Below are 23294 nucleotides of genomic sequence, written 5' to 3'. Positions count from 1 at the left end.
TACTGGTCTCCAATCATGTGTAGAAAAAGTAATAAACTTCCTTGGAAGCTGAGCTCTGTATGCTATGTCCTCCCTCCCGCTCCTTGCTCTTGTCACACTTGGAGGGTCCAAGTGACTTGTGGGGGCTCCTCGCTTTACTTTCTTGTCTCCTTCCTCACCTGTTGGCCGTGCATACAAGACCCCTCTGGGTCCTAGTTCCTGCTCCACATCTAAGCAGCTTTCAGAAGACATGGGGGGCCCCACCAAGGGGGAGCCCCTGTGGAGCCCGATCACTGAGAGCAAGCCTTGAAACGGGCGTCGCTCACCTACTCTCCAGTGTCCACACCTGCTCCTGGGGAATGGGGCAGTGGGAGGCGGGCCGAGAGTTTAAAGTGAGTGACTTCTCACGGACCCCTCACGGGAGGACCTGGAAGTCCTGGCTGACCCAGTGCCACGCAGCCGAGTGAACCAGCTGAGTCTTGTGTAATTACTGTAATCACCATACATGGCATTATCCGTGTGTGAGAACCAGGCAGGTGAGCGCAGGACAATCTGCATCGTGTCAGCAGGCTCGGTGTGGGTGTGGCCGGTGAGAGCCGTGAGGGTGGGAGTCCTGGGGTCCCTGGGGAAAGGGACAGGGTCCAAGACCCTGACTTCCTCTGCACCCACACAGTGCCCGCTGTCTCATCTCCATGTTGCGCAGACATGAGAGGTGACAGGTGTGGATAGCGGTGTGTATTGTGTATCTACATTCTCGTACATAAACACTTCAGGTGATGCTGCCCTAACTATCCCCCTGGAAACATATGGTTCTCTAGTACAATCCCAGCATAACTCTTGATTCAAAAACTTCCATTCGTTCAAAAGGTACGAGTGGGGCACAGCTATGTGCCAGTCAACAGGAAGAAAAAGTGGGCAAACACGATACATTCCCTGTCCTCACCCACGTGCGTGTGACCACACAGCCAGTATAAAGTTACAAAGGACATGTGCTGGGGAGGGAGGCACATGACATGCGGAAACCAAATTCAGTCCCTCGCCCATGAACTTCAGCTCCTAGGAGCTCCCACTGCTGATGGTCCTGCTGACTGCCCTCCTCCTCGGGGTCACTAGGGGTGACCGCTGTGTGTGTGTCTTGGGGTGGGGGTGGGAGGGCTCCTACCTGCCCAGCTCAGAGCTGCTCTGACATCAACACTGCTAAGCCATATTTAGGCCAGGAGCAGAAAGTTTATCTTAAAAGCCATCTTGTCGTGATCCTGTCCTGCTTTATCTCCTAGGGGCCTGTGAACTGCAGGCCTGGGCGGGCAGTCTGGACAGCGACCTGGGGCCGGGGTGTGGAGCTGGAGGGCTGGGTCATGCCCTGAAACCCATTGTCATTGAAGGATTGAAGGGGAAACAGCCTCGTTTACACCTTCCTATAAAATTCACACCCCTGTTTGCTCGGGGAGGTTATGATCTTTTCCCTCTGCTCTCCCCTGACGTCCCGCTGCTCAGACGCCAAATACATTCTAATAGACCAATCTTGGTCTCCCGCGACTCCTTCCTCCGCTGTGCCTAACAAACATCCTTTCCTGCCTGTTCTCTCAGAGACCTCAGTGTGTCTCCCCGTCTGACCTAACTCAGTCATCCTACCCTGGGCCTCGGGCCTCTCCCTCTGCAGTGTGACACAGCCTGCCCAGGCTGCCACCTTGGTCCCCATCACCCTAGCAGTCACCTAGCGTCGCTCATTCCCCACGCGGATGAATGGCCTCTTCATAAACAAGCGTATTTGAAACAGACTAGCCAAAGACTAACCCTTTCCCACATTAGTGGTGCCACGTCCTCTCATGCCTAGGAAAACAATCAGGCTTTATCATATCTACCCAAACTGTTCAAACGCAACTAAACACGATGGAATCGCGTTCCGGCAATGTCGGGCTGCAGGCCATCCTTGCCTCCCCCCCGTAAATGCTGGTGGCTCGACACAGTCTCGACCCACCCCTTGAATACCCCCTCGCAGGTGAGCCCATCCTCACACGTGGTCTGCACGGCCACAGTCCCCCCTCTCGACTCAGGTCCCCAACCCCTGCAGATGTCCCCATCCGATGTGGCACAGGCATCTTTCCCCTAATTGCTCTCCTTCCCCTGGGTCCCCTCGGTGGGGTAAGGGGTCTTCCGGATGTCGACGGAACAATGTCCAAACCTGTAGAGAATTTTTAGAGTTTAGTTAAGCCAACTGACAACTTGCCAGGGAGCAAGAGCTCGGATGGTCTGGTGAATGACAGTTTCACCTTTCTTTTTACGCCTTTGGAATCGAGGGAACGTAGAGTTTACAGGAAGGTAGGAGAAAGCAAGGTGGGGGACACCTCTCTGATTGGATTACGGGATAGGTGACAACATCGTGTGCTCCCTTGAGGGTGTTCGCCTCTGAGGGGTCTGAAAAGAGGGTTGCTCTGGGATTTCGAAGGTGTGTGAAGCCAGACACACAAGAATCGTGACAGGGCTGGCTACAGGCAAAGATAAACGTTTTATTAAGGAAGTGAGATGCCTGGGGCGAGACTACCGGCCAGGACCTGCCCAGATAGGAAGTGAGCATCAGGCCACCCAGTCTGGGTCCTTTCAGCCAATGATTCGATACGGAGCCCCTATTTCCTTCACGGGGATGGGGTGAGGGGCGTGTGCGTGTGGGTGACCGGCCAGGGATCAGGACGCTCAGGGCCCGCGTAGAAGGACTTGGGGAGTCGGTGATGAATGGCCGGCGGGACGTCCGGGAACCCTGGGGGGGGTGTCTTCCAGGCCGGCGTCAGTCCAAGAGCGTTTGCCCGTGACCCGCGGGGACCTCCCGAGGAGGCGCTGCGACACAGTCAGTCCCTGGGACCGCCTTTCAGGACCACCATTTCAGGGTCCAAAGGCCCCTCACAGCCGCGCAGGCGTATTAAAAGGCAGCGACTCCATCACAGCGCGGTTCTTCCAGCCACACCGCCGCACGCATCTACCGCAGACCCGGCGCGGCGCCGCCTTCCAGCCGCGCAGGCGCACTGAGCCTCGCCCCGGTCGCGCCGGGAGGCGGGGCGGCGCGAGGGGCGGGGCGGGGAACGCGAGGGGCGGGGCGGGGAACGCGAGGGGCGGGGCGGGAGCGCGAGGGGCGGGGCGGGAGCGCGAGGGGCGGGGCGGGCTGCGGCCCGCGGCTGCCCACTTCCGGCGCGCAGCTTTTCCGGGCAGGGGCTGCCTGGCTGGAGCTCGACCGACTGCCCAGCCGCCATGGGGTCCGGCGGGGCTCGCGCGCCAACGCCGCGCTGGGGACGGCTCCTCGGCGGCGCCGCGCTGCTGCTGCTGCCGCTGCTCCTGTCGGCCGCCGCGGAGCAGACGTCGCCCGGGACGGGTGAGGACGGCGCAGGGGGCTGGGCTCACAGCTCCGTGGGGTCGCCGCCCCACCCCGCCCGGGCCGCGGACGGCGGGGCGCCCGAGTGTCCGGTCCGGCGGGTCTGGCCGCGGCGGGGGCGCCTGGAGGGGCCAGGCCCGCCCCTTGTTTTGGTTCCGCCCCCGCGGCCGGGCCCCGCGCGGCTGTTGTGCCCGGGGGTCAGGTCCGCGGCCCGCCCGCCGTGCGGCGCGTTTTCGCGGGGCCTGCGGGGCCGGCCTGGCTCAGCGCACTGCCCTCCCGTAACCTCTCCACGACCCTCGGCCCTGCGGAAAACAGCTCTCGGCTGTAGCTTCGGAGACGGGAAACAGCTGAACGCTGCTCGGGTGGCGCAGCCGGCCGGTGGCCGGCATCCCAGTGCCAGCCCCGTGGGGTTGGGAGGGCCGGGGCTGGTGTCGCGGGCACGACTCCACGGGGGGAGGGCTCCCCGGGAGTTTTCGGTGCCTTAGGTTGAGGCAGGAAAGCCATGGCATCTGCCACTCTGAAGCTGATTTCCGTTTCTACACTCAGAACTCGAAGGTCCCGGTCTCACTGGTTTTTTTCCGCCTGTTCTTGTTAACCAGCTGTGCCGGGTGCTGGGACCACCGTGGTGACGGTTCTTACCTGCCTTTGAGAAGCTGAGTTCCTGCAGGGACTGACCAAGAAAGGAGCCTTAGAGCTGTGGGGGGGCGGGGGGCGGGTGAGGGCCTGCTAGTGGAGGAAATTGCGTGACTTGAGGGGAACAGAGTTGCAGAAACCGGGGACTCCTGCTGGACGGTGGCTTCTTGGGGGGCCAATGAGGAGGAGACACAGCCTCCGTGCCTGGAGGAAAATGGCAAGCGTTTAAGCTGGGGCCTGTAATGGTTGGATCTGTTTTAGAAATGTTTCTTGCTGTGTGTGGAGTTCTGGGTTCCCATGTGATCACTAGTGGGAAACAGAGCCAGGGGCTGGCCGCTTAATCGCAGCTTCACAACCTTTACAAGTGGAATTGACCGAGGCCCAGCGGGAGGGACCAGTATTTTTTGCCAATTTCTGCTTGGCACAGAAAGTTGCTTTCCTCTTTGTGACCTCACTGAATGCTTATTCCAGCGCAGGACTCTGAGTTTCTAATCCACTTCCAGATGTACTTAGTTAGTTGTATGTGTTGGTGACGTTTGTTAACAAAGCAGTCCATTTGCCCTGTAAAGGGAACTTTTGGTCTCAGTTGAGTTCTGAGCAGAAATGGGGAATGAGTCCTTTTAACCAAACAGAGTGGCTGGCTATCTGCCAAAAGAATTTATGTGCTTGCAAGTCTCGCCATGGCTGAGGGTGTGTGTGAGGAAACACCCCGAAGTGTGTTTGACCACTCTGCTTTCCTGCCGTCCTGGACTCTGAAGCCCCAGAGACCCCATGTGCAGTGTGTGGGCGTGTCCTTCCGTGGGTTGGGAATCAAACCAGAGCTGTTATTTCAGTATTTCGGGGAGAAAACAGCTCCTTCTCCAGCCACATGGCGTCCTCTGCCTGTCAAGCCCCTCGGAAGCCGCTCTCGTTGGCTTTGGCTCATAGCGATGCCTCTTTCTGTCTCCTGGATGCACCCCACGTCCTGGGTGGGTGGTGATTTTCTCGTCATCATCACCTTAAATGGGAGGAATGGTGTCCGACTGAGGTGATGTTCACTGCCCAGGTGCCCTTGGGGTCTGCGTTGTCCTTTGCTTGGAGAGGGCACTGTTACAGCACTGAGGCCCCCTCCCCACAGAGTTGCTTAGCGGGAGGTTTCCCCTGCTGGTCATACCAGGAGAATGTGACTGCGCTCTGTAAGACGCTGTCTTCCTTGGAAGGAATTTAGTCAGGGTTCCCCAGAGAAGCAGAACCAGTAGAGCTACAGAGAGTTGTTACCAGGGCTTGGCTCGCGTGCCTGTGGAGGCTGATGGGCCCCCGACTCTGCCGTCTGCCCGCTGGAGACCCAGGACAGCCGGGGTGCAGGACCAGGGAGCCGAAGGCGTAAGTCCCAGCCCAGTGCAAGCGCCTGGACATCAGGCGTGCCGCCGTCCCAGGCAGAAGACGGAAGGCCCCGCTCAAGCAGGGAGAGCAGCTCTGCCCCCTCTGCTTGTTTGTTCTGTTGGGCCCCTCAGCGCACTGGATGATGCCCGTGGCGTCGGGAAGGCCGGTCTGCCGCACTCAGTCTGCCCATCCACATGCCAGTCTCTTCTGGAAACACCCTCACAGACACACCCAGTGTAATGTTGTACCAGCCAACAGGCGTCCCATTGCCCAGCCACGGGGACACATAAAATTAACCCGCACAGGTGTGTGAATTCTAAGAATACATCACACAATGCAAAACCAACAATTCCTAATGTATCCTTGTGTGCTTTGGTTGCGAGCCCACGAGAGATTGAGAAGCTTGAGAGCAGTGTTCATTATGCTGAAGAAGCCTGCGTGGGCTTTTGGACCCCACTTATACTGTGCACGGGGTCGGACTCGGCCTGACTCTCATGTTTACATCTGGGGAAGACAACCCCTCAAAGGACCTCAGCCGGGTGTCCTGTGGGAGGGTCCAAAGGAGCTTCGCGGGGGGCCGCCCGACTGCTTCTGACAGTGGGGGCTCCGTTTGGAGGGCTCTGCAGTGCTGCCTCCCATGTCCCCGCGATTGTGGTACAGGTGTTACCGTGTGTGCCCTTGGTGCATGGTTTTAACATACTCTCCAGTCGCTCTGAGATAGAAGGTGACCAGGGCTTCTCTGTGTGAGTGAATGTTCCACCCTTGTCTCTCAGGAAATGGACAGTGTGGGCAGGGTGCTCGGCCTGTGTCGTGTGCAGTGGGCACAGTGTCCAAATAGGGACTTGTCCGGCCACTGAGGGGCTCGGGCCCCTGCAGCCCTCGGCCTGTTGTGTGATACATGCACCAGGAACAATATTCTTATTCATTTCCTTATTTACAAACCATATCTCTTTCCACATGCTGGTGTGTGTCCTGTTGTGCCAAATCAACTGCCTCACCTGAAACTTTAGGAAAGAACTCAGAAGTGGGTCACGGGCTAGTGTATCGTACAGAAGAACCTCCTTCCTTCCTTTTTCTTTCTTTCTCTCTCTCTCTCTCTTTCTCTCTTTCTCTCTCTCTCTCTCTCTCTCTCTCTCTCTCTCTCTCTCCCGTCTTTTAACTTCCAAAGTGAATGAGACTTAAAGTTCTCTAACCCTTGATAAGTAGGCTGTTAGTTGAAGACCTTCCGTCTTCGAACTCAGAGGTTAGGACATACCCATTCAGCATCAGCCATGAGACACACAGGGCAGTTTTGTCCTTTGGCTGTGCGCACAGGGTTTTCTGAACCCCATGATGAGATGAGGGAAGGAAGCCCACCCTCCATCCCATCTCTGAAGCAGCACATGGGGAGCATCTTGTCCTTTCCTGCTGTGCGAGATGATGCAGTGTTTTCTGGGGCGAGCAGAATGCCCTTCCCGGCTCTGAGCTTGTTTCTGCCTGTGCTGGAAACCTACCCTGTTCGGGCCACTTCCGTGTGCGTGCGTGCGGGGCACAGGAGGGCGGCTGGGCAGTGCCCGGGCCCCACCTCCCGTGCCTCTTCGTTGACTCACACTGGCCCATAGTCAGCGGCCCTGGGGGTGGACGAAGTTTATGGTGTGCACTTTGGAGCTTAGTTCTCTGGGTTCACAGAAGGAAGACCAGTTTTCAGGAAGACTTTACAAATGAAAATCCCTATGCAAAAGTCCGTGTACCTCATCTCCCCTGCTTGCTGTGGCCCCTTAGGACCAATGAGGAGTTTTTCGAGGGACCTGAGAGTGGCTGCTGGGCTGTGGGGCAGGCTTCCCCGGGCCCTGCTGCCGCGAAGGCGAAGGAACAACCAGACGGTGACCTCCCGCTTCGCCCTCGGGTCCCAGGCTTGGCCACGTCTGCTTTGCCCTGTCTGCTTGTTCCTGGTGTGACCAGACCGTTTGAGAGGAAGTCGTGATGTGGCCCTTCACCCCTCAATTCTTCAGGGTTCTCTCCTGAGAACGAGGCCTCTTCACGTAACAGGCACCTGATGACCCGGATATGGACAGTCACCAGTGAAGTGTGAGACCTGCCTGCTTGGTGTAACGTACAGTCCTGGGCGCAGTTGACCAGTCATGCCAGTAGTGCCCTGTGACCCGTCCCATCCCCGTGCAGGCTCCCGCAGGGCCTTGGTGACAGTGTCTCTTAATCTCCGTTCCTCGGAGTACTCCTCAGCCGCCTGTGTTTGCAGAGAGTCGCTTTGTGGTGGGGTCCTCAGTTTGGTCTCGTCTGGCTTCCTCTGATTCCGTCAACTGCTTGGTGACTGTCCTCACCCCGGGAGGCACCTGCTGTCACTTTGTCATGCGGTCACAGGTTACCCTGGAGCTATTTGGTCACTTTTCAGTGCCATTTTCTTGTCATAAGTGACAATTAAACTGGGCACGGTGTTCTTGATGCCCCTGTTTACTGTGATGGTTGCAAAGTGAAAATTTCTACCTTTGCTGGTTGCCTTCTCTGTCTTTCATGTCAGTATGAAATCGCGGACAATTCAAGAGGCAGGGTCTGTTACTGTCATTCACTTTGGTGTTTGAAACGTCCCAGCTTGACATGGCGGTCCCCCTCCAAGCTGGCTTCTGGGCCCTGTGACTATTTCCCCATCAGTTTGTGTCACTTTCCGGCACAGCAAGCTGCCCAGGGCTGGTCTTGTCCTTTCTCTGCCCCAGTTCTGGAATCCGCTGTTTGTCCTAGGAGCCCTGGTTCCTTTTAGTGGGGAGCAGTGTCTAGAAATCAAGGCCTGGCCCTCACGTGCCCCCGCTACCGGGTGCTGCCCTTTCTGGGCCCGTGGCGGACAGACTTCCCCCAACACCACGGGGGGCTTCGCTGTCCCTCCCCCGTTGCCTGTTCGTTCTCCCACAGTGCCAGGGCATCAGGACCTCAAATGGCAAGGGTGCTGTGCTTACCATAGTGCCACTGTCACCCTGCCTCTCTCAGCAGTGCTTTCAGAAACCGAGGCATTTCAGGGCTTGTCACTTTTCTTTACCTCTTGGGGCTGAATAAAACCTGCTGTTCTGAGCACTTACAGTAGTTTAAAATAAGCTCCAACCGTAAACCTAAGAGCACACCATTGAAGATGCTGAAGGGTAATATCAATAATATAATAACACAGAATAATACACGACAGGGTGGCCTTTCTCAGTCCATCTCAAATAAAATGGGGTTTTTATTTGGAGGAATGCAATTTAGAAGAAATAGACTGAATAGAAGACTCAACCATTTCAGAGTAAGCCCCAGTTAGCAAATACAGTGAGTAAAAGTTGTAACTTGAAGCTAAAGCTCTTTTCCCTACGTTTTATTATGAAAGTACTCAAACACACAACGAAGTTCGATAGTGGCGTGAACACTCGTGTATCCGACACTCATGTTTTGGCCTTTGCATTTGGTTGTAGCTCATCCATCCAGGAGTCCAGACCGACCCTTCCATGAGTGCACTTTGAATGTCCAGACACCATGCTCTGTCCCCAGCACTTCCCTGCATGTGTCGCTAACTACAGGTCCACCTTTGTCTTTTCCCGAGAAAAGTTGTAGATGCAGTGACATGCAGGAATCCTGAGTGGGCCACTGGGTGAGTGACGAGACCCACTCCCCTGAAACTCCAAGGCCTTCCAAGTGAGAGGCGGGGAGCCTTTACTGGGATCAATAAGAAGAGCTGTTCGGGCAGCGTGGTTCAGGCAGAGCCATGGCCACCGGAGGAGGAGACAAAGGCCGGGGTGCTGACGACAAGGGCAGGGGGAGGGTGCCATCCGGAGAAGGAAGGCCGCTCTGAGTGCAGGTGACAGCACAGTGACGCGGGTTCTAAGAGCATCTTGAACGTCCAGTCCCGGGGTCGTAATGGCGGCTTTCCTGTGACCCTTGCAAACAGCTCTTGGGAACACAGGCTGCTCAGGCCCAGTGCGAGGGTTGTTCTGTGCTGTTTTAACTTTCCAAGGTTTGAGGAGTGGGACGGGCCAGGCAGCTCCTCGGGGACGGCAGCCCCGCTCCGTTTGCAGGCGGCTCCGTTGACACTGTTTACAGAGTGGCCCATGTCTTAACGTGTGTAGTGCACTGCTTCTGATGGCTGAAGTGTCCCATTGTGTGCCGTACCAGTTTGTCCATCCGTCTGTACATGGACAACCTGGGCTGTTGGCAGCTTGGGGCATTATAAATAAAGTTGCTGTGAACGCTCCTGGACGAGTCTTCCTGTGGACGTACGTTCCAGTTTCTCTGGGTACGGGACCTAAGAGCGCAGTTGCTGTGTGCCAGGCCTTTGCCCAGCGCGGAGCCACTGGGCCCGGCCACCGCACTGTCCGAGAGCTCGCGCCGCTCGCAGCCTGCGCGGCACTGAGTGCTGTCAGTCTTTGGGATGTTAGCCATTCTGGTGAGCGTGGAGTGTATCTCATTAGGGTTTTAACTTGCAATTCCCGGGGCCCCCGAGTTTGTGCGCAGAGCCCTTTGCAGGGTGTGTGTCTTACAGGGTGAGTGTAGCTGCCTCGCAGTACTGGAAGTGCTTTATTTGGCCCCGCATTCTGGCTTCTGGTTAGCGTCTCAGGACGACCAGCGGTGTAGTTTGACCGCCTCCTGGAGGCCCCGGGTTCTGCAGGGTTGGAGCTGGCTTCTCCCGTGGGTGCCGGGAGCATGTGCCTGTCTGTGGGGGGCTGCCAGGGCTCCGGAGCCTGGCTTTACTCATGTGGGCCGGGCATTGCTGTGGCCTTTGGTTCCAAAGACAGTGTCCGCTGCTGAGCTGGTAGCGTCAGCCAGCAGGTGGGCCGCGGTCCCGCCTTTTGGCTCGCCTCCTCCGAGGGTTTGCTGAGCCACCTTTCCCGGAAGACCCCCGCGGGCAGGACCCGTGTGCTGTTCCGTGTCCTCCGTGGCGCCCAGAGAGGACCTCCCTCCCGCCCTCCTGGCTGATTCTCACACGTGACTCTCAGTGACTTGTGTCTTCTTTTCTCCACAGCTTGTTCTCAGAACACAAACAGAACCTGTGAAGAGTGTCTGAAAAATGTCTCTGTAAGTAGCACATGGGCCAGCACGTGACCTGGAAGCAACCCAGTTTTGTGACCCTGGGTCGCTGGTGTGTCATGGCTCCGCTGCTGGGGGTGTTTTCATGGTGGGACTGGGTGTTGTTTTAGCCTTTCTGAGGCATATCGAACTGTCCACAGAGGTTGTAGATACCACCTGAGCACTGTTGGCGTGCATATTAATTCCTGAGACAGGTGTAGGGCTCTAAAAGTGTGTGCAGGGCCCCCCGAGGTGCAGGCGGGTGCAGGGGCGCGGGAGCACAGCTAATCGCTGACTGGTAACCTGTGCCAGGGCCTCATGCTGCTGCCATTAGACCTCAGAGGCCTGCGGAGTCCCTATTGGCACCCCGTCTTGCACACAGTGGAAGTACCCAGGAACGAGGGTTCAGCTCTCCAAGAAGAGCGGGGCGTCCTGGGATCTAACGTGGGCGTTTACAGCTGGCCGTCAGGGATAAGTAGAGAGTGACACTGGGGAATGTACCACCGTGTTGGGCTCGTCAGAGGACTTGTGGGGACAGTGTTGTTTGTTAGGGTCCTGCTGCCACCCCTCTTGGCAGCCCCCCTGCAGCTGCCCCGGCTTCCCCAACAGCCCCTATGCAGCAGCCCTGCAGCTGCGAGTGTTGCCCATTTCAGCACAGTGCTGCCCTGACAACCCGAGGGAAACTGGCCCGGGTTGGGGGTGGCTGGGAGAAAAACACCTCTGCAGGGCCTCAGCCTGGGGTTCTGGGGGAGGCCCCCACTCCTGTCGGGCCTTTTGCATGTGTTAGAACTACACAGCAGTGGGATTTCGCGACACGAGACACGTCACGAAAGATGTTATCAGACAGCTTCTGCCATAAGATGCTGCCAGGTTTTTAAAAATCACCCATACCCATGTGGCAGTGTTGTGGGTCCCAGAAACACCTTGTGGGTCATATTTCTGCCGATGAAGCTGGAAAGGAGCTCGTTTCAAGTATCGCTGTTGACAACACTGACCTGGCTCAGGTGGCCCAGGTCCCCACGTGGCTCTGGTCCTCACAGCAGCATTTTCTCAATGGTGCTTCTTTTCAGTGTGTATTTTCCTGTTGGAAGTCATTTCAGCCAAGAAAGTGGCCTGGGGTCCACATGACTTTGCAGTCCCAGAGCACCTTTAACATTGTCTTGTTTAAGTGTCACCTCTTGGGGGGAGGGGGCGTACATGAGGGATATGTCCAGATCACGGTGGGTGAGTACTTCCCCTGAAGGTCTGACCCCCACTCTGAACCCAGGCAGGTCCGGTCAGAATTTCATCCATGTGCGTGTGGATGAAAATGAGGAGTTGGCCCGCGCCTGCAAATCCGGGGACGTACAGAAGTTTCTGGAAGGGTGTGCAGTGCCTGGGAGGCCTGACAGGAGCCTGAGTAGGCTAGAAGGGAGGCCAGGGGCACGCTATGTGTCCTGTTGGTGTCACTTGAATTGCTGAGCATGTGCATATGACTTCATTAGGCTGACAAACAAAACACCCACAACACCAGCTCAGAGGAGAACTCCATGGCTGTGGGTAAAGCTGTAGTAGAAAAACAGGACAGCAGGAATTTAAAACTTGAGGTGTTTGAAAATGGAGGATTTGCCAAAAATTGCTAAGCCAGGACAAAACCACTAAAATGCGCAACAGTCTCCAACATCCAGACTGAAAGGCTTTTCTTTTTAAAGATTTTATTGGGGAAGGGGAACAGGACTTTATTGGGGAACAGAGTGTATTTCCAGGACTTTATTGGGGAACAGTGTGTTTTTCCCAGGATCCATCAGCTCCAAGTCAAGTTGTCCTTAGTTGTGGAGGGTGCAGCTCAGTTCTAAGTCCAGTTGCCATGTTCAATCTTAGTTGCAGGGGGCGCTTCCCACCATCCCTTGCAGGAGTTGAACCAACAACCTTGTGGTTGAGAGCTCACGCTCCAACCAACTGAGCCATCCGGCCGCCCCTCCGGCAGCTCAGCGGCATCTTGTTGTCTTCAGTCTAGTTGTGGAGGTCGCAGCTCACTGGCCCATGCGGGAATCGAACCAGCAACCCTGTTGCCCAGAGCTCACGCTCTAACCAACTGAGCCACCTGTCCGCCCCTGAAAGGGTTTTATTGCTGTAGGTTAAGTACTCTCTGAACCATTGTAAACACAGCACGCTAATGTGGACGTTACGTAAGTAGGCCTGGGGAAGCCCAGGCTTCGTTGTAATATTCTTTGTAATAGACATTCACCCTAACCTGGGACAGAAAACCACCGTGACTTTCCCTCCCATTAAAAACTGCAAGGAGGGGCCGGCCCAGTGGCTCAGGCGGTTGGAGCTCCGTGCTCCTAACTCCGAAGGCTGCCGGTTCGATTCCCACATGGGCCAGTGGGCTCTCAACCACAAGGTTGCTGGTTCAATTCCTTGAGTCTCGCAAGGGATGGTGGGCTCCGCCCCCTGCAACTAAGATTGAACACGGCACCTTAAGCTGAGCTGCCTCTGAGCTCCCGGATGCCTCAGTTGGTTGGAGCGCGTCCTCTCAACCACAAGGTTGCCGGTTCGACTCCCACAATGGATGGTGGCTGCGCCCCCTGCAACTAGCAACGGCAACTGGACCTGGAGCTGAGCTGCACCCTCCACAACTAAGACTGAAAGGACAACAACTTGACGTGGAAAAAAGGCCTGGAAGTACACACTGTTCCCCAATAAAGTCCTGTTCCCTTCCCCAATAAAATCTTTAAAGAAAACTGCAAGGAAAACTGTTCCTTTCAAGGTGTAAACTAACAAGCCCAGTCCTGACCTGCACGAGCAGGTTTCTGCAGGCTGAGTGCCAGCTCTGGGCTCCCCCTCGCTGCGGTGGAGGCCGTCCTTCCCCGAGCCGCCTCCCTGACACATTGGGGGCTTGAGCACCTGTGAGGTCCCAGCTCTGAGGTCCAGCGCCTTTGAGCTCGCTTGCATCGTCTTTAGGACGGCCGGAGGTGAGGCTGCTCAGCCGTGCACCTGTAGAGGTCAAAGGTGGGCTCTATGTGGTGATGACCTCAGCCGCAGAAGGCCACCACCAGATGCTTAGTGGGCTCCTCCCGTGTCACACGCAGTCGCCTGCCTTGCTGCAGGCAGGCCGATGGACACCTGAGTGTCGGGAGGAGGTGTTGAGGAAGGGAACGGGGTGAGAGGGCAGGTTCTCTTGCTCAGGGTAGGCCTCCTGGAGAGGGTTAGGGAGCCACCTGTGCCTGGGGAGGAACGTTCCAGGCTCTCAAGCAGGCTGTGCAAAGGCCCTGGCCAGGGAGCCGGCTGGCATCTCTCAGGATCAGCACGGAGGCCGCGTGGGTGTGCAGGGTGCCTAAGAGAAGAGGTTTGAGTAACATGGGCCTTGGTGGGCAGGAGGGTGTTGAGTGCTGTGTGGGGGTGGGGGCCAAGGGCATTACCGTCCCTGAGGGTGAGCGGGTGGGTGGCTGGCAGTACAGGTGGTGTGGGGTTGGGACCTGAGCAGTCTGGTTCTTCGTGTTTTCCTTGCAGTTCTAGCGCTCATCCAATGTCCCTCTCTTTCAGTGTCTTTGGTGCAACACGGATAACGCGTGCCTCGATTACCCAGTGACAAAAATCTTGCCTCCTGCTTCTCTGTGTAAGCTGAGCTCTGCACGCTGGGGCGTGTGCTGGGGTAAGTCCGCATTTTCACTGGCTTCTTGCAGAATCAGTGCCGTCTTGAGAATTTTGGTTGTGCTCAGTTAACCTCAGCTGCCACGAGGTACTCTCCCGGTAGTTGTGTGATGCTCCCAGCGGGAAGTCGGGGGTGTGGGGAAGCTGCTGCGGTCCCAGGGAGTCGGGAGCCCAGGCAGGCCGTCACCATGGCTGTGCACGGGGTCTCTGCAGTCCCGGCAGTCGGGGAGGGTGAATGGACGGCTGCCTCGGGGACGGGGACGCCTCTGCACCTCCCTGGTGACGCCTCGTGCTGTCTGCAGGGGGTCCCCGCTCAGCGTGAGCACATGCCTACCTTTTCTCGTGTCCCTTTGTCTGCATGCGGTTGGTGTTACGGGTGTTCTTTCCTTGGGAAGGTGGCCCTTTTTGAGATCCAAACTGGTTCCTAGTTTGCCTTTTACACTTGTTTGCGGTGTGTTGCTATGTGGCTCCCGTTTTTACATAGTTGGATTTCTCAGTCCTTTCTTCTGTGGCTTCTGGATTGGAGTCATGCAGAAGTCGCCTTCTTAAGCTAGTAAAGGAGCCATTGTTCTCTTGGGGCTCTTTGATGCTTCAGCTTGTGTGTGTGCCTCTTGCATCTGCCTGCAGCTTACTCCTTATCTGTCTAATTGATTTCCATCTTAGAATTCGTCAGCCTCCGTCGGAAATGCTCACTTCCAGTGTCGAGGCCCCGGGACCCACTCGTGTGTGTGGTTGTGGGGTGCCAGCAGTGTGGGCGTACACGCTTGTGCAGAGGCACACGCACATGCACTCGTCATGCCGGCCCAGCCGGCCATGGTCTCTGCTGCCCTCGTACAGAAGGGCCTTGCTGGGCTTCCTGCCCTCTGCCCCTGCGTGACGGCTGTGGAGCCTCTCCCTGCCCCAGAGACACTCCTGGCAGGGCTCGGGCATGCTGAGCAGAGCTGTTTAAGGTGAAGTGGGACTTCTAACGGGGTGCACATGTGGTAGGTCCCCCACCCCCTGCAGACTGTAGTCTGCACCGCACACGTGCACACACGGGATCGCTGCCTCAAGCACACACTGGCGTCCAGCCTTGGGAGGTGTGTGAGCACTGTGCCCGCGTGGCTACAGGCCATGTGGGTGTCCCAGTTGTCGCGTATCCCTGCTGGTGCGCGGTCACCCTCCTCATAGCCCATCAGGGGGTGGGGGGAGCGTCTCCCTGGTGTCTGAGGCTGGTGCTCCAGGTGGTGGGCGTTTTTGAGAATTCTCTTGTGAAATGAAAGTACCGCCCTAGAGCTGTGGGGACATCGGACAGAGGAGACCCACAGCAGTTTCTTCGTTGCGTGTAGTTACAGTCTCGGAGAGGGGGACACAGGAATGGGCCAGGGGCTGTCGGAGGAGGCTTGGTCATAATGAGAGAGTGCAGTGCCCCGGTCCTGAGAGAAGATGTGATCGCTGGAGCGATTCCACAGGCTGGCAGGAGCTGACACCTGCCACCCGGAGATAAGCAGGAGCTGCCTGTTCCCCACGGTGAGGACGGTGGTTTGGCCAGGACCCTGCCCGTGGGAGCAGGTGGGGAGGGGACTGGCGGTCGTGCCGTTGGAGGCCCTCCTGCTTCAGCAGATGTCGGGGCACACGTGACACTAAATGTAGGCCTGGCCCCACACGTGCTTTTCATCCTTACAGTGCAGAGTCATTTTATCCAGGGTGGGCGACACAGTTGTGGGGTCAGTGGAGATCACCTGAACCGTGTGTGTGTGTGTGTGTGTGTGTGTGTGTGTGTGTGTGTGTGTGTGTAGAGAAATGAGGTCCTGGCCGTTTGGAGCCTTTGTCCAGAAGCACATGTCACTGCCGCCATCGGGCGTCCCTGCTTCCTTCAGCGCCAGAGTCGCTGTGGGCTTCACGGGGAAAGGAGCCCACGGTTCTCCTTCCTGTTGGGACGGGAGTTCTGTTCTTATTTGTAACTGATTTTAGCGGCTGATCAGGAAAGCTGTTTGAGGGGAGGAAGATTTTAGAGCCAGCTATCTTACTGATCTCATTGGTTTTTAAAGTTGATTTTTCTAGATTTCTCTAGTCAGAAGTTACGCCATCTGCTAGTGACGGTCTCCTTTGTCACTACACACATTAGTACGATTTCTTGCAATTCACACGAGTCAACCTCAAGGCATTTGATTGCTGTCACTCCTCTTTTTTCTTTCTTTCTTTCCTTTCTTCTTAAGAATTCTGATCTTTATTTATTTATTTATTTTTATTGGGGAATATTGGGGAACAGTGTGTTTTTCCAGGACCCATCAGCTCCAAGTCAAGTTGTCGTTTTCAGTCTAGTTGTGGAAGGCGCAGCTCACTGGCCCCTGTGGGAATCGAACTGCAGACGTTGGTGTTATGAGCAATCCGCTCCAACCAACTGAGCCGACCGGCCACCCCGTGAATTCTGATCTTTATTTTACATGTTTTTCAGTATTATTTCCTAGAGGGTAATGTAGTTTTCTGCTCCACGTTCATATTTAGCAAATGTTTGCTAAACACTTGCTAATTAAATAACTGGATGTTTTAAAACACTTCATCGAATTCCCTTATAAGTGTTTGCTTTGCAGTTGCATTACCGTCTTTTTTGGGCTGAGTTGTGGCCTCCAAAAATTAACCGCCAGTAACCTCAGAATGTGACTGTATTTGGGTATTTAAAGGTAAAATTAGGTCGTTAGGATGGGCCTTAATCTAATATGACGGGTCTCCTTAGAGGAATAGGAGGTAAGTGAAGACACGGGAAAGATGGCGATCTCCAAGCCAAGGACACAGACCTGGGAAGAAAGCAACTCCCTGCTGTCTTCCTCTCAGACTTCTAGCCTCCAGGACGTGTCACGCCTCTTCTTGGTTCTAAAAACAATTAATAAACGATGTGGACGTGTGGGTGCTGTTACAGAAGCGGCCACCCGGAGCTGTGTCTGGGGTCCACGCAGGCACGGGCTGGAGGCACCCACAGGCACTGGGGTCTGCTCACTGTCCGAGGGTGGGCGCTGCCCTCCGGGCCCCACCCCTGCCTCAGGCAGGACCAGGGAGATGAGAGAGGATCGCTGCTGGAGGGTTTAACCTCACCTTCGGAAAGGAAGGGAACTGCCACGGGGTTCGCAGAGCTTGGCGACACCACTGTCACCCTGAGCGGCTTTTGAAGCCTGTTCAGTGGCTGTTCTAACGGATGATTGACAAACACACCTACAAATTGAACAGAAAGATACTGACTGGTTTTAATTTATAAATCCTTAAGAGAAGGTGAAAAGAATTGTAAAACCGGTCTTAAGCTGGTACTTGTCTCTGGAGTTGGGCCAAGACAGGAGGTCATACTCTCCTTTGACGCCAATCGGGCGCCATGTCCACACCGCCCTCCACGGTCCGTCTCAGCTCGCCTGGGTGGTTTGTTCCTGTGGGAAGTGAATGGAACACTCTCGGCTTTGACTCAGATCACCGAATAAGCCACCTCAGGCTTAACTTCCGTTTCCATGAGTTCCACAAAATTAAGACTTAAAATGTTTTAGGGCACTCTTCCTGGTTTTTGTCACTTTTCTTGGGCTCGAAACATCTTTTCAATATCTGGTGGTGGGAAGAGCTAGCTCCGTGTGACTTTGCCCCCCATGGTTAACTGACACTGTTGGGGTGCTGGCTGTGTGTGAGCTGCTCCCCGGGCCCTTGGATGTGAGATGGCACACCACTGGGGGAGGCGGGGGTGCTGCTCCCCGACGGCCCCTCCTCTCAGCAGCCCTGACTCGGCTCTGACCCTTGGTGGCTCTGAGATGGCACACCATGGGGGGGAGTGCTCCCTGGTGGCACCCCCCCAGCAGCCCTGACTCGGCTCTGATCCTTGCGTCCGCAGTGAATTTCGAGGCGCTGATTATCACCATGTCGGTGATCGGGGGCATCCTTCTCCTGGCGATTGTCACCTGCTGCTGCTGCTGCTGCTGCAGAAGGAAGAAGAGGAACCGTAAGCCGGACAGAAGCGAGGAGAAGGCCATGAGGGAACAAGAAGAGAGGAGGGTGCGGCAGGAAGAGAGGTGAGGCCACGGGCGGTCCCACCGGGGCTTCCCTCCAGGGCACTGGGACCTGGGGGCAGTGGCAGGCGGCGTTGGTAAGTCGTGGATTCTTCTAGGCTGTGGTGCAGAGTGGGGAGCTGGGTGCGGGGACATGGCCGGGGCCACGACCTTTCTTTCACAGGCCTGCCGCCTCCTGGTTTGTTTCCTCTAGTCAGTGAAGCCAGGGTTGTGGCCGGAGGTGCTGGCAGGGTCGTGGCTGTGGCTTCCCTGTGCTGTGCTGGCAGTTTGTCCGGCCCTCGTTTATGATGAGCAAATGGGGGCTCAGAGAGGGAGAGCATTTGATCGGGTCACTTCTCTGCCTGTGGCCAAATTGGTCTCTTGTGCCATAAAAGCTGTTAACAGCAGTTCACTGGTTATGGGGCACTTAGGTGCGTGTTGATGTGGCCGTAGGACACTGTCCCGCCCTGACAAGGGCTAGGCTTGTGGCTCAGGGAGGTGCTGACTTGTCAGGACAGCAGCTGGTGTTGCCTGAGGCTGGGTGGGTCTCCATGCCGTCTCCCGAAAGCTATGTTCTCCTAAATCAAAGCGAGCATTTCCATGCCCCAAACCATCTCTACAACCTCACAAGATTTTTATTGATCAGTGCATTTTCTTCATGTGAGAAAAGAACTTCCAAAAACTCACGGCATCGGCCATTTGAATTGCTGTTATTCAAGTAAAGACTTGAATGACACGATGTTGGGGCAGCCTGAGAAAACCGTCACCCTGCCTGTGCCAGTGCAGTGGGGTCCGATGGCTGAGCTCGTCCCCACCCTGCCTCATTCCGGGGAACCAGAACCAACCGCAGCTTCTCTGCTGAAGAAATGAAGGGTGGTGCTTTCAAAATTACACTGTATTTTGGTGCTGAACGAGATTCCTTGGTTTTTTAGGAGAGCAGAGATGAAGTCAAGACATGATGAAATCAGGAAAAAATACGGTAAGAGCTGTTTGCCTCCGTTTTGGTTGGTGAGGAGCTGCTGCCAGGTCATTGTTGGTGTGCTGGAGGACGGGCTGTGGCCTCATCGGGACGGAAGGGTGTCGCTTCTGGGAGCAGCTTATTCCCAGAGGTGCTGCTGTGAGCTCATCCCCCAGACGCCTTGGAGACGAAGCCTCAGAACGAGTTTCCTCAGCCAGACCTGTCCGGGGACACTTGTGTGCTTAGGAAGCACAGGGCGTTGTAGCGGACCGCTGTGGGCCCTCTCCTGTTGTCACCCTGTCTGCCCTGCCGCGGGTTGGGCCCGCGGAAGTGCAGGGCAAGTCTCGGGTCTCTGCCCAGGGCTGTGTCACTGTCATCCCAACTTCGGGGTTGCAGCTGCGCCCCTTTTAAGGAGCCGTGCTCCTTACAAGGCCATGCTGTCATTTTTCCTGTTTGCTGGGTGTTCCATCCTAGTTTTGTTTTGATTTTGTTCAGAGGGTAGGGAGGGTCTGTGTTTGAGTGTTTGAGCACACCAAGTCTGCTCCTGTGGTTAGTTGCTTCTGTACTGATTTCCAAACCCAGGGACGACATTAGCGTTTCTGCTCCTGCTCAGTGATCGCTCAGCGTTGTGGGAAATGACGAAGTGAATTCCTTTGGCCTGTCCGAGCGAGGCCCTGCCTGACGGCAGGCCTGGGGCCCCTGGCACTGAGCCGCGCTGTGCCATGCCTCCTCGACCCTTGCCCCCTGCTAAGTGGACCAGGCTGCTGTGCTAAATCCTGGACCCGACCAGGAGCACGTCAGAATCTTCTCCGATGTGCACGTGATGTCCTCCGTGTGTACACAGAAATCCCGTGCTTTAGTGATATTGTAGGACCCTCCCCACGAAACAGTAAATCCCGAAGGCTCAGTTCCCTGACTGCGGTGGCCGCTGCTGTGGGCTGTGCACAGCCCGCCGGCGGCCGGCCTTCTCCCCGTCTGTACAGGCCTCTGAAGGGCCTCTGTGTGCTGTGCTGTGCTCCCCACCAGGCCTCAGGCGGCCCCACGTGTTGGGTCTGGGTCATGAGGCTGCTGCCCATCCCCCTGCCGCTGCCTTTGGGGTCCTGTGAGTCACAGCTGCCGCTCCTGTCCTGGCCCCCGGCCTCCATGCTCTTCCCAGCCGCAGCACAAACACCGGTGTGGGGCCTGCTCTGGTGTCAGTGGTAGTGGCCCCCTCGGGGGTGCAGTCCCCTGTCCCCTAGCCTCCCCGGGCACGGGTGCTTGCCATGCCCACCGAGTGTCCGTGTGCATCCCCTTGGCTGGGGTAGCTTGGTCTTCCACGAAAGGGAGAAGCCTCCACAGGAGCTTCTGGCATCAGATTAACATGAATGCAAATAAAAGACAAGGTGAGTGTGTGCGTGCGCACACAGCAAGGTGCTTTCCAGTGCTAGGCGCTCGGACGCGGCTTTGCCCCTGCTCGTGTGCCAGGGCCTGAAGCCAGGGCTCTCAGTGGACGGCACACTTGCTGTAACACGCACTGATGTCCCTACCGTTTTCATGGTTAATTGGCCTCTCATGGCACTGATGAAATGAACTGTGTGCCAGTAAAGCCCGTCGCGTGGCCTGGACGTTGAGAGGAAGCCCCAGGGGTTTCCAGGGATGAGTGGGGGTCCTGTGAGTGCCGTGGTCCAGTCCGCACACCACCCGTGCGAAAGCCTTCTCTTGGCTTTACAAGGGTCTTCTTTCCTCATCACAGAACAGCTCACCTCTTTTCCCCTCTGAACGGGAAGTAGAGCTGGGAGCTGTTGCCTCTTCTCAGCCCGACCTTGACTGCTGCTTCTTGGGTGTGGACTATGCTGGCTCTTACCGATTCTCCCCAAGTCTGAGGAGTCTCCCCAAGTCTGAGGTGCCCGTCCTCCTGACAGACGGGCACCCTGCAGTATCCCCAGCCTCCTCTCCCTTTTCTTGTCTTCTCCCCACCCCCACCCTGAACACTGGAACGCTGCAGCAGGTGGGTAGGCTGCAGTGGTGGGTGCCGCAGGTTCGTGGGGGCGGGGAGTGTGTGTCCCCATGAAGAGCACTCGCCTGGTCTCTGGATACTTAATTTTACGGTTAAATACACATTTTACTGTGGTTCTGTCCTAATACTAGAGTTAAATTGATGGTGGCCTTAGTTCTTCTTAGACTTAATTCTAAAAGTTAATCAACATTTGTAAACAAGGACACTTAAAGTAAGGTGGTTTTGTTTTGTTTTCTTTTCTGTGTAATATTAGCCAACCACTGTGGGAAGAGATACCGGCTTTAAATGTCTTAATTTTTTTTTGAGAGAATCAACAAATCAGTCTTTAGTTTTTAGGATCTGTTTTTCTTAAAATTATTGTTTTTGGTAAATTTTATTTCAATTTTTAAATTACCTATGGTTTTACTTTCATAAATGGTCTAGCGGAGTATTTGAATCTGCTTAGAATACCTGTTTTTCTTATGGCCTCAGTGAATCTTCGTGTAAAACTCAATTGTATTGCTTTCTTAGATTTTGTTTCCTGTCGGAATTGTGCATTTGTAACCAAGTCCATTTTGTTTTCAGGTCTGTTTAAAGAAGAAAACCCATATGCCCGATTTGAGAACAACTAAAGCGCACTCCTGTCTCGCAAGCAGCCCAAGGCCGCCTGCTCCTGACCCTGACGTGAGCTGGAGGGGCCGCCCCGGGGGCAGGCCTGCCTTGTCCTGTGAGCCTCTGTCCCCTTCTCTTTCTCTGTGTCTCCTCACTTGAGATGTTAAGCCTGTGGAGGTTGGCTTTTTGTTTTTACTGTGACTTCCCGGAGGAAACTGCACGTTCCACTGGTCTGTGAGGAGCTGTCGCCACACAGCCCACACCCAGCCACTCGTCCTGCATCCTCCTCTGTGCTCCTCCATCCCGAGGATCTCCTCCTGTCCCCACCCTCAGCTTCCCATGGTGAAGCCAGCCCCTCCTCATTCCCCAAAACCCACAGGTGGGCATCTCCGGGTGTCAGGTCAGGCGGCTTTGTGCGTCCAGGGCACAGTGTCAGCGGCCTTAGTTACAGGCTCAGCTGCTGTGAAGAGCATAGATGAGGAAACTCACCTGAAACTCTTTTTTAAAATAATGATTGAATTTTATTCCCCCCACCTAAAAGATTTCACCAAAAAGCTTTACTGTCAAAGTCAGACCATTTATTGAGTGATTTTTAAATTTGTATCTTTACTAGAACATGAAGACTGTTTTCCAGTGAGACCCTGAATTGTAAATGCAGTTCTGAAACAACCCCCCCAAGGCGGTTGGTCCCTCCTGTGCCCCCGTGACCCTGTCAGCCCGTGTGCAGTCACCTGTCCTCTGAGGCGCCCTCCTGGGTCTCGGAGCGTTTCCCTTCCAGCAGGCGGTGCCCTGGCCCCGTGCTCTGGGCAGCCCCTCTGGGGGGCTCTGTGCACCAGGTGGGGGGGTCCGCATACAGTGCCACTGCTGACTGTCCTGCTTGTAAGACGACCCCGCTCTGAGCTGCGCCCCTTTGACCTGTGTGTCATCAGACTGTCCTTCAGAGGTGGCTTCTCTGAAGGTCATCATTGATGGCCTCCGGGGGCCCTGTGGCACCACATAGTGGCTCCATTTCTTTCCCATCAAGAGGCGTGGCTTCAGTAGACAGACTAGCACAGGGCAGGGCAGCAGCAGAGGAGGAAGGAACGGAGCAGCCTGAGTAAATGTGGAGTAGTCCCCAGGCCAGATGGCTTTGAATCGGGTAAACATTGGGCTTCGGGAAAGCAGGTCAGCGGCCACATAGCAGAAGCCGTGTGTCCGTGTTCACACTCCTGCTCTCCACGCATCAGATAAAGTCACGTGCAGGTCCGTGCGCTCGAGATACCAGCAAACAGCGTGAGGAGCCTATAACTGCAGAGGTCTGTGCTGTGACTTAACATTTCCACACACACTAAGAAACTAACCTTTAAAAAGTCTTTAGTCTTATTTTTCTGACTTCTTGGGCATTTGACAGCAATTTAAAGTATTGTGAAACATTCCTAAGTTTTATAGCAGCCTGCGAATTTTCACTTTCTGCTGTTTATTCATAGAAGAAACTTTGTAACAATAGATTTTAATGAACTTGGTGTTGGTGCAGTGGTTGCAGTATGTGAATCGCTCAGAGTGGGCTGAGAGCAGAGCTGGGGGCGTTCAGTAGAGTGTGTAACCCTGTGGTGAGCGTAGAGCCCGCCGGCCCGTGGGGAGGCCAGCCTGGTCCACGTGCTCTTCTCGGATACGAGTACTGACAGCAGCCCACACCTGCAGCCTCAAGGAAACCGGAAGTTTGGAGTGCCTTAATTTTTAACCACTTTCCATTAAATGGTTTAATACATGCTTTTGCTGAATATA

The 23294-nt window shown here is 55.6% G+C and overlaps 1 protein-coding gene across 1 annotated transcript; it reads left to right on the top strand.

The window, feature by feature from the left end:
* The first annotated feature begins 3139 nt into the window (after window positions 1–3139).
* Window positions 3140–23294, top strand: PTTG1IP (PTTG1 interacting protein). Its single transcript, XM_033128980.1, has 6 exons — window positions 3140–3340; window positions 10311–10363; window positions 13880–13988; window positions 17832–18009; window positions 18918–18964; window positions 21504–23294. The coding sequence occupies exons 1-6, from the start codon at window positions 3220–3222 to the stop codon at window positions 21548–21550; spliced, it is 555 nt and encodes a 184-aa protein (XP_032984871.1). The 5' UTR covers window positions 3140–3219; the 3' UTR covers window positions 21551–23294.

This window comes from Rhinolophus ferrumequinum, chromosome 2 (assembly GCF_004115265.2).
Source record: "Rhinolophus ferrumequinum isolate MPI-CBG mRhiFer1 chromosome 2, mRhiFer1_v1.p, whole genome shotgun sequence".
NCBI lineage: Eukaryota > Metazoa > Chordata > Mammalia > Chiroptera > Rhinolophidae > Rhinolophus > Rhinolophus ferrumequinum.
The sequence above is the reverse complement of the archived record's forward strand: the minus strand, read 5'-3'. Positions and strand labels throughout refer to the sequence as shown.

Bases quoted from the DNA above. Each gene is read 5' to 3' on its own strand.
- PTTG1IP (XM_033128980.1), top strand. From the start codon at position 3,220: ATGGGGTCCGGCGGGGCTCGCGCGCCAACGCCGCGCTGGGGACGGCTC. The intron at 3,341-10,310 runs GTGAGGACGGCG...TTTTCTCCACAG, and splicing joins GCAGACGTCGCCCGGGACGG to CTTGTTCTCAGAACACAAAC. The intron at 18,965-21,503 runs GTAAGAGCTGTT...TTTTGTTTTCAG, and splicing joins TGAAATCAGGAAAAAATACG to GTCTGTTTAAAGAAGAAAAC.